The sequence below is a fragment of the Triticum dicoccoides genome, chromosome 4B, assembly GCF_002162155.2.
Source record: "Triticum dicoccoides isolate Atlit2015 ecotype Zavitan chromosome 4B, WEW_v2.0, whole genome shotgun sequence".
NCBI lineage: Eukaryota > Viridiplantae > Streptophyta > Magnoliopsida > Poales > Poaceae > Triticum > Triticum dicoccoides.
The window spans coordinates 673460189-673473729 of NC_041387.1; the positions used below are offsets into that span (position 1 = coordinate 673460189).

Sequence of the window (13541 nt, forward strand, 5' to 3'; positions counted from 1 at the left end):
CTTTTTGCTTGTGCTCTTCGCCGAAGGACATTTTTTGCTTCTTGTGTTCTTCGACGGAGGACATTTGCTTCTTGTGTTCTTTGCTGGGCTATCACGGGTAGCAGAAGTCTTCTTAGATGCTTCAAGAATTGGGCTAGACTTTGCCCTTTTACCACCTCTTCTCTTGTTTGTAGAACCATTTTCAGCACTGAGAATGAATGCAAATAAGTGTTGAGATGCATATTTAAATAGTCAAAAATAGACTTCTATGCATTGGCTTGTTTGAAACAAAATTAGACGCACCAAAGTAGGCAAAATGCATATTTACAATAGACAAAATTAGACCATTATGGATTGTTGGAAGCAAAACAAAGAATATTAACCTTGTAGTGCCCATAGTCTCAGCATCTATGGAAATAGCTTCTGCGTCTTCGATGTCTATTGGCTCAACATTTTTTCTTTTCCTAGCAGATTTGAGATAGAGAAATTTAGTTAGACTATACATTTCTTTGCATTTAAATTTTGAATGTACAATTCTTTGCTAGAAAGTACCTGTTTCTTGTCTTGCGTTCGGGATGAAGTTTTGGACATGTCTTCAACAAATGCCCAAGTTCTTTGCATTCTGGGCACTTGTGTCTTCTCTTTGATATGCTTTCAAAGGCTGACTTTATCCTTTGTGTCCTAGGTCTACTAGCAGCCTTTTTCAGTATTGGAGGGTGCAATTTCCCAAATATCTGGTCCAAGGCTATGCGTCTACCTGCAAGCACTCTCTGATAATTGATATCGACATGGTATTTCTCGAACAACCTTTTCTTCAAAGCGATGCTAGTCATACTTGGATCACCCTTCAACCAATCAGTCACCCTGACTGCAATCCATTTTCTCTTAGCAACCTTTACTTTTCCATCTCTTTTTGTGCTAGGACATGTGTGCATCTTGGGTTCATTCTTCACCTGAATTGTTTTGTTGTCATATAAGATCGAACCGTTCACCCTCCACTTGCATGGGTTTTTTTCCTTCCGGTGGTTCATAGGAACAAGAAACCCTCACCCTCTTTTGATCACTTTTATCAGTTTTGTAACTAAACTCATTGACAATGGCATGTGTAGCAAGTGCAACTCTGAACTCTTCAATTGAGGGAAATAATGTCCCTTTTGTCATAGGTGGATTATCCTTGTCATAACTTATTGCTGGAATATCATGCAGTATGCCTCCGTCACTATCCTCATCACTAACAGCCCCCTTCATCACTATCAGCTTCCTCATCATCACTATCCTCTTCCTGCTCACCACTATCTTCATCAACATCTTGGGGAACATCGTCGGTTGCCTTACGGTCAGCATATTTGGCTTGCTCGCCTCCATTTTCCTGCTCACCGCCATCAAGGTACTGCTCCTCCTCGTCTATTCCTACATGGTCCTCTCCTTGATAGCCCTCTTCAGATCTTTGTTGCCCTACCAAGTTCTCCTCGGGTATCTCATACTCATACTGAGAATTTTGAGTTAACTCTTCCAGTATGACCTTGGGTATGTCCTTTGCTGGAGGTTGGATTGGTTGAAGCAAACTAATAGCAAGCTCATCCTCCTCACCATTCTTGCAAAACTGGACAAGTATCTTAATAACCTTTTCTTCCTGATTCTCATCATACATGCTCACCACATCTTCATCATTGCGAATTAGCGCAAAATATTGGTTGCAAGTATTCCACTTTGAAAACACAACTCCCTCATCTTTTCCCCATGGATATTTACTCTGCATGAGCCCCACAAGTTGATCGTAAAAGCTAGAGTGGCAAAAACAAAGTTTTCCCTTAAACTATCAAGTTGCCCTGTATTGTCTCTCTCAAAACAAAAAGTTGCCCTGTATTATTACATACTCCCTCCGTACGGAAATACTTGTCGGACGAATGGATGTATCTAGACATATTTTAGTTCTAGATACATCCATTTTTATGCATTTGTGCGACAAGTATTTCCGGACGGAGGGAGTACATGCATAGTGTCTTGATGTTGGATCCGGCTTGCATGCTCCCTCCCCATGCTCTTGCCCTGGCCTTATTTTGTTTCAATCAAATCAAGCCACGTCCGCGGGAGTACGGACGCGCGCACGCACGGTCTTATTTTGTTCCCATCAAATCAAGCACGTATGCAGGAGCACGGACGGGCGCAGGCATGTCTCGTCCGTGTATGTCTGCTCTTATCGTCTTCACCTGAAAATAAAAATAAAACATGTCTTGGTGCACGCTCATCGGTCTTACAAAAGAAGTATAGTTCACAACAGCAAAATAGCAAAATAGAAAAAAAACGTTACTCCTGCAATGTTTTAATGTATAATAAAATAAAACATTTTAATTATGATAAATTTTTTATCGAGGCCCATTGTCTCAACAAAACATTTCAGTTATAATAAATACTTCATCGAAGTCCATGTCTCAATTATAATACAATAAAACAGAACACCTTAATTATATTAAAAAATTCATCAAGGACCCTGGTCTCAATTAGAATATAAATAAATTTTCATCGATGCCCATGGACCATTGAATGGCCATTGTGGTCGCCCGGAGCCGGCTGGCTTGGCTTTGTCATTGCCAAATCGAGACGTCTTCGTGCATGTGCCCTTACTTAGGACGTACATCCGGCTTCTCGGTATCACTCCACCATCCTCAACTCCTTAGCCGAAACCAGCAGCCAACTTTTACATGTGCGCCATTTGTCGTTATCTAGAAGTTTTTTTTTATATTCATCTATTAACTGCGAACAAAGGAAACACCATTGATCATTAGTTAATAAAACTACTCCCTCCGTCTCAGTTTACAAGTCCTACGCGTATACCTAGGTTGCCAATTTTATCACCCTAATATAAACTATGTAACACAAAAATTATATCTTTTGAAAATGGAACATATGAAGTTTATATTGGTATATTTTTTGTAATATATGACTTGTATTAAGTTGGTCAAATAGACGACCTAGGGGTACGCGCACGCCCTGTAAACTGAAAGAGAGGTAGTAGTCTCCTTCATAATTCTCTGTGTCCATCTACTTTGCGTGTTCGACTACTTCGTCTACGACGCTCGCCCCCGCTCCGCAACCTTGGACCGGACTCGCCAGCGGTGTTGCGGAACAACTGTGATGCGGTGGCGAGGACTAGTCCTGGCCATGGGAAGCCCGGCCCGGCTCGAAAAAGCCCGACCTGGCCCGACCCGACGCTGCCCCCGGGCCGGGCCGGGCCCGGGCCCATTGTTTTTGCCATTTTCTGAATGTCGGGCCGAGCCGGCCCGAAGCCCAGCAGGCTTTTACGTGCTCGGGCCGGGCTCGGGTCCAGAAACACAGGCCCGATGGCCGGGCCGGGCCGGGCCCGGGCCCATTGTTTTTGCCATTTTGTGAAGGTTGGGCCGAGCCAGCCCGAAGCCCAGTGGGCTTTTACGTGCTCGGGCCGGGCTCGGGTCCAGAAACACAGGCCCGAAGGCCGGGCCGGGCCGGGCCCGGGCCCATTGTTTTTGCCATTTTGTGAAGGTTGGGCCGAGCCGGCCCGAAGCCCAGCAGGCTTTTACGTGCTCGGGCCGGGCTCGGGTCCAGAAACACAGGCCCGATGGCCGGGCCGGGTCGAGCCCGGGCCTGAGTTTTTGTGTCGGGCTTGGCTAGGCCCGGCCCGAGGTTTGGCCAGGTATAGCGAGGACACACTGTCGCAGGGAGCTGCTGAAAGAGGCCGACTGCAACTGACGGTTTCTTGGAACACATCTAGGACGAACCGTTGACAGCGAGCTACGACCTAGAGTCCGGCGATTCTGGAACTAGCGGCTATGGTTGTTGCAACCAACTGTTCCGACGGTGCATACAGCGGGCTCCCATGGGTGAGTACTCTTTTTCTTTTGCTGGAACCGACCGGCAAAAAGCTACAACCACCATTGACCGGAATCGTTTTTGCTTGGACCAATAATAATTTTTGTTGGGGATAGACGAGATTTTTGTTGTGACCACATGTTTTTTTGCTGGTACCAGGGATAATTTTTGCTAGGACGGGCACATTGTTTTTACAGCGGCTGACAACTATTGGAGTTTTTGTTTGCTGGAAACATAATGGTGCGAGCCGACGAAGGTGACGAGCGGAGGCTGTGATGCAAGGAAGCCGCAATCATGATAGACCGCACGCTGGAGGACGCAACTCCTCTGACGTGCCTTGACGCCCACTGACATGTGGCCTCGGGCCCACGCGTCAGTGGCGCAACGGCAGCGGGCCGTACGTCAGAGGATATGGCTCGCCACTGGGAGAGCGACGTTCATCAGTTACAGAAGCACGAGCGACCGAGGGGCAAGCGCAGTTTGAACGGGTGGCTGGCGAGCATGAGCGGCAAAGGGCGAGCGTGAGTGGCCACTCGCAAACAATATAATGATGGTTATAAATGGTCTAGTCGGACCTGCGACGCCGGAAGAGAAAACAAGAAAATCACATCTGATGATGCTTACAAATGGTCTAATCGATAACAATGTGGCGACACGCCAAAATTTAGGCCGGTGGACCGGCGCCTAACATCGCGCTTTTGTGAAAAGCCAATATTTAAAGAAAATAATAATATACATAAGCACTTATAATACGCTCCTATGATCACATACATGCACACCATATCCCTATGAGCATCTTCAAGAGACTAAGCCGGCATATCGCCGTAGACGCCTCATAGTCGACGGGAACGCCTCCTTTTACTAACGCGCATCATCGAAAATCTAAAAAAAAAAAGCGAGCACTAAAAATTACTCCCTTCGCCCGAAAATATACTTGTCATCAAAATGGATAAAGAAAAGATGTATCTAGAACTAAAATACATCTAGATACATCCTTTTATATCAATTTTGATGACAAGTATTTTCAAATGAACGGAGTACTTCGCTAGACTCTGATACCACTGTCCTACTAACCATTCAACCTTGCTCGAAAAAAAAAAACCATTCAACCTTGAAGCCAATATTGAAAGCCCCAATTTTGAGAAGCCAGATATTCGAAGTGGGCAAATATCTGATTTTTTGTTTTATTTTTCTTCTCCTCCCCCTCTTGGTCTACCACGCGCCCTACTGCTGCCGTCGTGCGGTACCTGAGCGCCGCCGCCGCCGCCGCCACGGCGCCCGCAGTCCGGGGCTCGAGGTATGACCTAGGTTCGTCCTCATCCAGCGATTCTCCCAGTCAAATCCCCACTGACCTCCCCGATTTCCGGGCGCACGCCGTCTAGATCCGCCGCCGACGCCGATGGAGGCGCCAATCGAGGCCGACGGGAGGAGCCCAGAGCCACCGGGGAATGGCTCGCTGCCGCAGATCGCCGAGAAACCCCAGGTTGGTTAGCAAGCGCTTCGGGTTACCCCAGGCGTCGAATTCTCATGCTTGCTTGCTGATGGAGCGATTTTTCGGCGCTTTGCTATTTTTGGCCAGGATTCGGGGGGTAATCCGGGGACGGAACTGCCGCCGTTGCATCAGGGCAAGGAGGTCATCCTCGTCGACGACAATGACAGTGGCCAGGAAGATGGCGGGGGTGCCAAGGTGGATGAGAATGCGCCTCGTATAGGGTTGCGGTTCAAGACCTATGACGACGCGCTCAAGTACTACAAGCAGTATGCGGCGGATTCCGGCTTCTCGGCGGTCACTCTCAAGTCGTCGTACCTGAAGTCCGGGGTGTGCCGGAGGCTGGTGCTCGGGTGCAGTCGGTCGGGGAGAGGGCGAGCGAATGCGTGCTACCTGTCTAGGGAGACAGCAAAGATTAACTGCCCGGCTAGGATCTCGCTGAAGTTGAGGCAGGACAGGTGGCTTCACATCGACGACGCCAAGCTCGACCACAACCATCCGCTCAACCAGTCCTCGGACTCGCCCATGAGCTGTTACAAGAAACTGACGGATGCCAAGAGCGTGGAGAATGGTTCACGGCTGAAAGGGCGCAGGAATGTTCCGATAGCTGACAAAGAGCAGGGGAACTTTACCGAGATAGGAAGGCTCAAGTTCGGGGAAGGAGATGATGAGCAGATCCAGAAGTTTTTTGGGAGCATGCAGAATAAGAATCCAAATTTCTTCTACCTGGTGGATTTGGACAAACAGGGGCGCCTAAGGAACTTGTTTTGGAGTGATGCTAGGTCACAGGCAGCACATGAATACTTTGGTCATGATGTTGTTTACTTTGACACTTCATACTTGACTGACAAATATGATCTGCCACTTGTTTTCTTCACTGGGATGAATAATCATGGCCACCCTGTTTTGTTCGGTACTGGCTTGCTTTCGGACCTAAGTGCTGAGAGCTATACCTGGCTATTCAGAGCATTTTTGTCATGTATGAAGGGCTGTTACCCAGACACAATCATCACCGAGCACTACAACGCCATTCTGGATGCGGTTAGAGAAGTATTTTCCCAAGTTAAGCACCGCCTTTGTCTGTATCGCATTATGAGAGACGTGGCAGAGAACTTGAAAGCACACGCGGAGTTCAAAACAATTAAGAGAGCACTGAAGAAAGTAACATATGGGTCTTTGAAGCCCCCAGAGTTCGAGGCTGATTGGAAGAAGGTTATTGAGGAACATGGACTTGCAGGAAATGAATGCCTCAGTTCCCTACATGAGCATCGGCAATTATGGGCACCTGCTTATCTTAAAGACAAATTCTGGGCAGGTATGTCTGTTTCACAGCGTGGGGAGTCTGTTGCTTCATACTATGATGGATTTGTGTACCCAAAAACTTCTTTGAAGCAATTTTTCAGCAAATATGAGATGATATTGGAGAACAAATACAAGAAAGAGTTGCAAGCAGATGAAGAATCTTCCCATAGGACTCCATTGACTGTCACAAAGTTCTACATGGAAGAGCAACTGGCCAAGGCCTACACAATCAACATGTTCAGGAAATTTCAGGAAGAGTTGAAAGCAACAATGTATTGTGATGGTATGCCAAGTAAAGTTGATGGCCCATTTGTTACTTTTGAAGTGAAAGAATGCTCATACATGGAAGATGGAAAGGAGACGGAGAGCAGGACTTATGAAGTTTATTTTTGTAAAGAAGGGCTCATTGTTGAGTGTGAATGTGGTTTCTTTCAGTTCACTGGCATACTATGCAGACATGCGTTGTCTGTGTTTAAGTTGCATGACATGTTTGAGATCCCGTCAAGATACGTCCTTGATCGCTGGAAAAGAGACTATAAGAAACTGCATGCTTTGGCACATTATCCTAATGAGATGCTCCTTGGTGACACAGTGGAGCGCCATGATTATTTGTCTACACAGTGCCGTCAAGTTCTCAATTTAGGCTTTATATCTGAGAGTAGGTACCTTGTTGCTCTGAAGTTACTGAGAGAAGCAGAGAGGGCTCTTCTGGATGATGGTCAACCTGCTAGAGACAGGCAGCCGAGGCTTCTCTCATTCGAAGCTGATGCACCTGAAAATGGCCAAGGCCTTTTTAGTTCTCAATTTCCAGAGGGTGAGAAGAATTCCCTGTCCACAAATGCAAAGCATCCTGGCCGGCCAGCAAAGAAAGTGGCAGAAACTGATCCGGATGCCGTATTACGGTCAAATAAAGAACAGGTTCGTCTCTTCTCAGTTTTGGGGGCATAAAGAGCCTCAAGCATTCATACGTCAGTTTGCCATATGACGAAATCTTTATTGATTTATTTATGTTGTCCTTAGCAGGATTTTCTACGGTCATCATTTGTGCCAACTGAAACTAATATGATTCAAGGGACATCGTCAGGTTCCCATCTTGAAAGTCCTGACATGGGAGTGCCAGGAAGTATTCATCTAATGGTACGTAGTAATTTTGGTCTGCTTCTGCTACCATCATTTTCATGCGTGTGAACATTTTTGTTGCAAACTTAAACAGGAAGGGATATCTCCAAACCTGACATTTGGACCTCATTTTGGAATGGATGTTAGTCACCAACATCAACTGCCTAATCAACCAAGGATGATGCCGAACAACTTTATGCAGGTTTTTGCCATGCACAGATCTTTATAATATTCTATATTCTTCTTTGTTTGCAACTTCTTAGTTACTATCAACAACTGTGTTGATTTTTATGTTAACCATCTTCTCCCTGTGTGTGCATTTCTGACTTGTGTGATCAATGCCTTTCTGCTTAAAACGTTTCAGGTACAAGCAGATCCCCATGTTTTCGGAAATCAGTGGGCTTACAACCAAACGATGCAGGTCTGCCCGCACACAAATGTCTATCCCTTTTTTCTTGCGGCTTCCAAAATTATTATCCAATGTTTTAAGCTGCATGCTACTCCATGCTTATGCCCCTGTTCACATTTTCTTCACGGTCCATGCTTATGCCCCTGTTCTGATATGGAATTTCATCAATCAATGGACCTTTCATATATATTTGGATTACTGGTAGCAAGACAAACACACATGAGATAGGATATTTAATTTGGTCCCACTCGTTCAGGGATTCTCTTTCTCATCGTTTTCCAGCCTGATATATTATGATTTCCAACAAATGTGTACAATTATTAATCTCTGTAGCTTATCAAATGTTATTATTACAGAACACCTAAAAAACTACTGTCCTCCCCATTTTACCATTTATAAAGCTACTAGTGTATAATAAAATGACTGGTATGACTATATTGCAGGATAATCCAATGCTAAGAACTCCTACACGAAGAGCAGGGTAGATTGTGTTCATTGCTCTAAATGTGGCAGTAGAATTTTAGGTATGCTGTCTGTTTCTCCAAATCCATCGTATCACGCTTTTGACATGTTCTTAATGTAGCTGTGAACTTATGATCATGTCGGGACATCTTTTTTCTCTCCATCTGCTGACACTCAAGAGTTATTCTTGTTTTAGATAGCAACTTATTTCTTTCATGTTGGCTCATACCCATTTACTGTCAGGAATGTTATTTCTTATTTTACTTTGATATGTACATGTAATACTTGTCACCATCCATATATTCTCTTGATACCGCAGTGTCTTTCTGTAGATACTAAGGTACATGAAGTTCATTGCATCCCCCCTGTAGAAGGACCTTGTTATTGATTTTTGTTTCTGGCTTGGGATTGACAGGGTGGCGACTCTGATGTCTGGATCCCACACACAATGGATGTGAAGTGGGGAGTAGAGTTAGTCGGTGCATCTTCGACTTAGGGTAACAAACTTTACATATCTGAAGACACAAGTTCTCCAGGCATAAATCTTGGAATAGCAGCAGGAAAAAAGAATCCGAGAATCAGCATAGAAGGTGGCAAATCTAGGGAAGTACTCTCTCCGTACCAAATTAGTTGATGTATCTAGACATGTTTTAGTGCTAGATATATCCGTATGTAGACAAATCTAAGGCAACTAATTTGGGGCGCATATTACAGACTTACAGAGTACGTGGATGCTGATTAAAAAGAAAAAGAGTAGGCGGATGCTAGCATACAACAAACACAACAGACGAGTAGCCGATCTTGTGATGGGCAGTTCACAGATCTTTTTATTATGGTGCTGTTGCTGCTAGTGCTATCTCTTCCGCTCCCCTGCTCTGCTTGCTTGACGGGTGGCCAAGCCCTACCCGCCCTCCGGCGAATGCCACTACTCCAGCTTCTTTCTTCTCAGGGTTGTTCAATACTGAAATCTGGTTCTTGTTTCGTGCTTGGCGTCCGGATCTGTGATTTCGTTTTCCTTTGGTTGTGATCAAGCATGGTTGTGGTTTCCTTCAATCTCGTGGTCGCCGTGCCTGCTCTCCTTTCTTTGACGTGCCCGTGAATTTCAGTGGTTTCGGTTTTCATTTCGGCCAAAGGATCGAAATATCCACTTGAGTTCAATCGAAAATCCAGCCACATGTTTCAATTGTTTGGGATTTTTTTAAATGTCTGAACTTGTGCGTACTACATCGTAATGGCTGAAATATTTTGATTGAAAGACAACTGTTTCGGTATCTACTGAAATGACTGAAATTTCATTGGAAGTGTTCCATATTCATGTGTATGTACCATTTTGGAAGCATTCTTCATTTAGGAGTCCATTGATATTTTTTTAGAAACTCTTTTTTTCGATGTGTTCAGTTTTGTCAAGATTCAGAGTTAGGACCTCTTAGGAACAAAAGAATTTTGGAGGAAAAAGGGAATATCCAGTCCTAAAGAAATCATCCTACAGATGCCCCCCTTTTTTAGGTTTCCTACATATGCCCTTCGGAACATAAGGCTTATGTTATAGGCGAATCCTCTTTGCCGCCCGTGTGTGGCAAGCAGACGCGGCTTCGTTGAAAGCGAAGCTAGGGAGCGGCCGGCCTACTTGAAGCCAGTAGCCGGTTTTGGAAACCTTCTAGAGGGTTCTTGAACCGGTTTTCTTCCTGTTTTTTTTCATGGTTTTTTGGGTTTCCTTCAGGAAATTTTTTCCTTTTTCCTTTTTCGTTCTTCCTGCCTTTTTTCCTTTGATTTTTCTTGTTTTTTCTGTTTTTCATAAATATAATTTTTTCAAAAAAAATTCAGAATTTCAAATTTTGTTTAAGTTTTCAAAAAAGTTTCTACACTCCAAATTTTATTCACGATTTTAAAAATGTTCAACCTTTTCAATTTTGTTCACCTTTTAGAAAAAAAGTTCACCGTATTGGAAAAATTTGTTCACTATGTATGAAAAAATGTTCATCATGTCTAGAAATTTTGTTTAGCTTGCAATTGAAAAGTGGTTCAGTGTATTTTTTCTAAAAATGTTCAGTGTGTATTTGAATAATGGTCATTGTATATTAAAACATGTTCAATGTGTATTTTGGAAAATGTTCACCTTATATTATTAACTTTCCTATAGTACATAAAACTATGCTAAAAATAAAAGGTGAAAATAATAATAAGAAAAACCAATTTCGAAAGGGAAAAAAATATATAAACCAGCTCACTACAGTAGGCATTTCCTAAACGACGCCTGTAGCGCCCATTATAGGCTTACCGGTACACGGCGCACACCCCTTTTCACCGTGCTGGGCTGGCCCATGTTACTTTTTTTGTTTAAAGACGCAAAAAACAGCGGTTCGGTGACTCTAACTGGCGATTTCCTTGCTCAGAGTTCGCTGTCACAACCAACAAGCCACCGTACTTTACGTGTTTACATATAGCCTTTTCCTTCTTATATAATCTATCTTTTTTTTTTCATTTTTTGCTGGAATGGTTTTGTTTTGTTTTTCTATTTTTCTTTTTTGGAACAGTTTTTTTTCTTTTTTTTCTTTTTTTATTGGAACAGTTTTCTTCTTTTTTTCTTTCTGCTAAATGTGTGAACATTTTCTTCAATTTTAAGATTTTTTTTTCAAAACTGAAGAACTTTTCTTCAAAATCAATGAACCTTTCTTCAAAGATCGATGATATTTTTTCCAAATTCGATTCTTTGCACACGCGTTGCTCCTCGCCGTTGCTGCATCCCATGTTGGGACGCCCCACCGCTGCACGTGCTCTTGTTTCGGTCGCCCTCTGGATGGAGTTGTCCAGTGCTCGACTGGATCGTGCTCTCCGCTGTCGATTGATTTGGTCCTGGATCGATTTGCTGACAGATCAATCAACGAAGAAAAGATGCATACGTGAAACGGGATCAGTGAATGAAACACCCTTGGAAAACACCGAGCAGCGAGGGAATGGCGTACCCGATGAAAGCATTATACTTTTTTTACTCTCTCTTTTTTTAAGCCACAGGCAGAGCCCAATACATGCAACAGAATGGCCGATGGGCCTGGATGTGACCATGACTCCTCTCGCGGCTTCCGCACGCGGCGGTGACCGCTCTACGTCGACTCCTCTCGCGGCTTCCGCGCGCTGCGGTGACCGCTCTACGTCGACTCCTCTTGTGGCTTCCACGCGCTGCAGTGACTGCTCTACATCGACTCCTCTCGCTGCTTCCATGTGCGGCTTGTGACCGTTCTATGTCGACTCCTCCGGTATCTTCCACATGCGGCTCTACGTCGACTCACTATTCTCGGTCGACTCTAAAGGAAAAATGCCCTAGAGGCAATAATAAAGTTGTTATTTTATATTTCCTTATTCATGATAAATGTTTATTATCCATGCTAGAATTGTATTAACCGGAAACTTGATACATGTGTGAATACATAGACAAAACTACGTGTCCCTAGTATGCCTCTACTAGACTAGCTCGTTGATCAAAGATGGTTAAGTTTCCTAGCCGTGGACATGAGTTGTCATTTGATAAACGGAATCACATCATTAGTAGAATGATGTGATGGACAAGACCCATCCGTTAGCTTAGCATAATGATCGTGCAGTTTTATTGCTACTGCTTTCTTCGTGTCAAATATATATTCCTCCGACTATAAGATTATGTAACTCCCGGACACCGGAGGAATGCCTTGTGTCCTATCAAACGTTACAACATACCTGAGTGATTATAAAGATGCTCTACAGGTATCTCCGAAGGTGTTTGTTGGGTTGGCATAGATCAAGATTATGATTTGTCACTTTGAGTATCGGAGAGGTATCTCTGGGCCCTCTCGGTAATGCACATCATATGAAGCCTTGCAAACAATGGGACTAATGAATTAGTTACGGGATGATGCACTACAGAACGAGTAAAGAGACTTGTCGGTAACGAGATTGAACTAGGTATGAAGATACCGACGATCGAATCTCGGGCAAGTAACATACCGATAACAAATAACTTTAGTCCCACCTCGATTCGTCCCGGTTGATGCCACCAACAGGGACCAAAGGCCTTATGCTGCCCGCGACCAAAAAATTTAGTCCCACCTCGCTAGTCGAGAGGGGCTCGGAGTGGTTTATAAACCCCACTATCGCTGCCCTCTCGAGCTCCTCTCCAATACAAGCTTACGGTCGGGCCTAATCTGACGCTCATATGCCTGTGGGCCTACTGGGCCTTCTGTGGGCCTGAATCCTGGCTCATGGTTGGATTTCTAGTCATATTCAGGCCGTGGTTGCCTAGTAGGTGGCATTTTTTAAATATTTTTTTCAGTTTTTGTTTTGTTTTTTGCATTATTTATTTTATTTTGTTTCTTGCTTTATTTTTTTATTCCTTTTGCTTTTAAGTCACAAAAATTATAAACTTTCTGTTAGTGCCATTAGTTTTCAAATTTGAATAGTTTAAATTTGAATTCTTTGAAATTTGTGTGAATCACTAGTTTGTGATTAACTTTACTATAAAAATAAATATTGGAGTGATTCTTTTTCTTGCTATTTAATATTACTGTGTTTTATCATTATATTCAAAAACAGATTTTGTTATTTTAGTTTCTAACAAAAAGATTCTTTATGATAATTCTTTTTTGCTATTAAAGTTTCTAACAAAAACAATTCTTTATGAAAATTCTTTTTGCTTTTAATGTTTTGAACAGAAAATACTTTGATAATTTTAGTTGCATAAATTTTATATAATTTCAGTTTCAATATATACTAGAGGTTTTAAAAGATTTTTAGTTGATCCCTTTTGCTATTGGAGTTTTATAAAAGCTTTTTAATTGATTCTTTTTGCTATTGAAGAATATTATAGTTTTATTTTAGTTGATCATAGCATAATATTTTAATTGATTATTTTTAGTTCATTCTTTTTGCTATTAGTTTATTCTTTTTGCTATTAGTTCATTCTTT

The 13541-nt window shown here is 43.2% G+C and overlaps 1 protein-coding gene across 3 annotated transcripts; it reads left to right on the forward strand.

The window, feature by feature from the left end:
* Positions 1-4989: 4989 nt before the first annotated feature.
* LOC119292269 (protein FAR1-RELATED SEQUENCE 6-like) lies at positions 4990-9659 on the forward strand. Of its 3 annotated transcripts, none has more exons than XM_037571106.1 (8): positions 4990-5122; positions 5208-5308; positions 5405-7534; positions 7637-7753; positions 7830-7937; positions 8100-8156; positions 8588-8668; positions 9022-9659. In XM_037571106.1, the coding sequence occupies exons 2-7, from the start codon at positions 5225-5227 to the stop codon at positions 8627-8629; spliced, it is 2538 nt and encodes an 845-aa protein (XP_037427003.1). In that variant the 5' UTR covers positions 4990-5122; positions 5208-5224; the 3' UTR covers positions 8630-8668; positions 9022-9659. The 3 variants fall into 3 exon arrangements, with proteins under 3 accessions (XP_037427003.1, XP_037427006.1, XP_037427004.1); XM_037571109.1 differs by having other exon boundaries at positions 7640-7753; XM_037571107.1 differs by lacking the exon at positions 4990-5122 and having other exon boundaries at positions 5191-5308.
* Positions 9660-13541: the final 3882 nt, after the last annotated feature.

What these genes read in the sequence shown, in the direction of transcription:
- LOC119292269 (XM_037571106.1), top strand. Translation starts at nt 5,225, where the DNA reads ATGGAGGCGCCAATCGAGGCCGACGGGAGGAGCCCAGAGCCACCGGGG. An exon ending in AGATCGCCGAGAAACCCCAG is followed by an intron (nt 5,309 to 5,404) that starts GTTGGTTAGCAA and finishes ATTTTTGGCCAG; the next exon opens with GATTCGGGGGGTAATCCGGG. An exon ending in TGCCGAACAACTTTATGCAG is followed by an intron (nt 7,938 to 8,099) that starts GTTTTTGCCATG and finishes AAAACGTTTCAG; the next exon opens with GTACAAGCAGATCCCCATGT.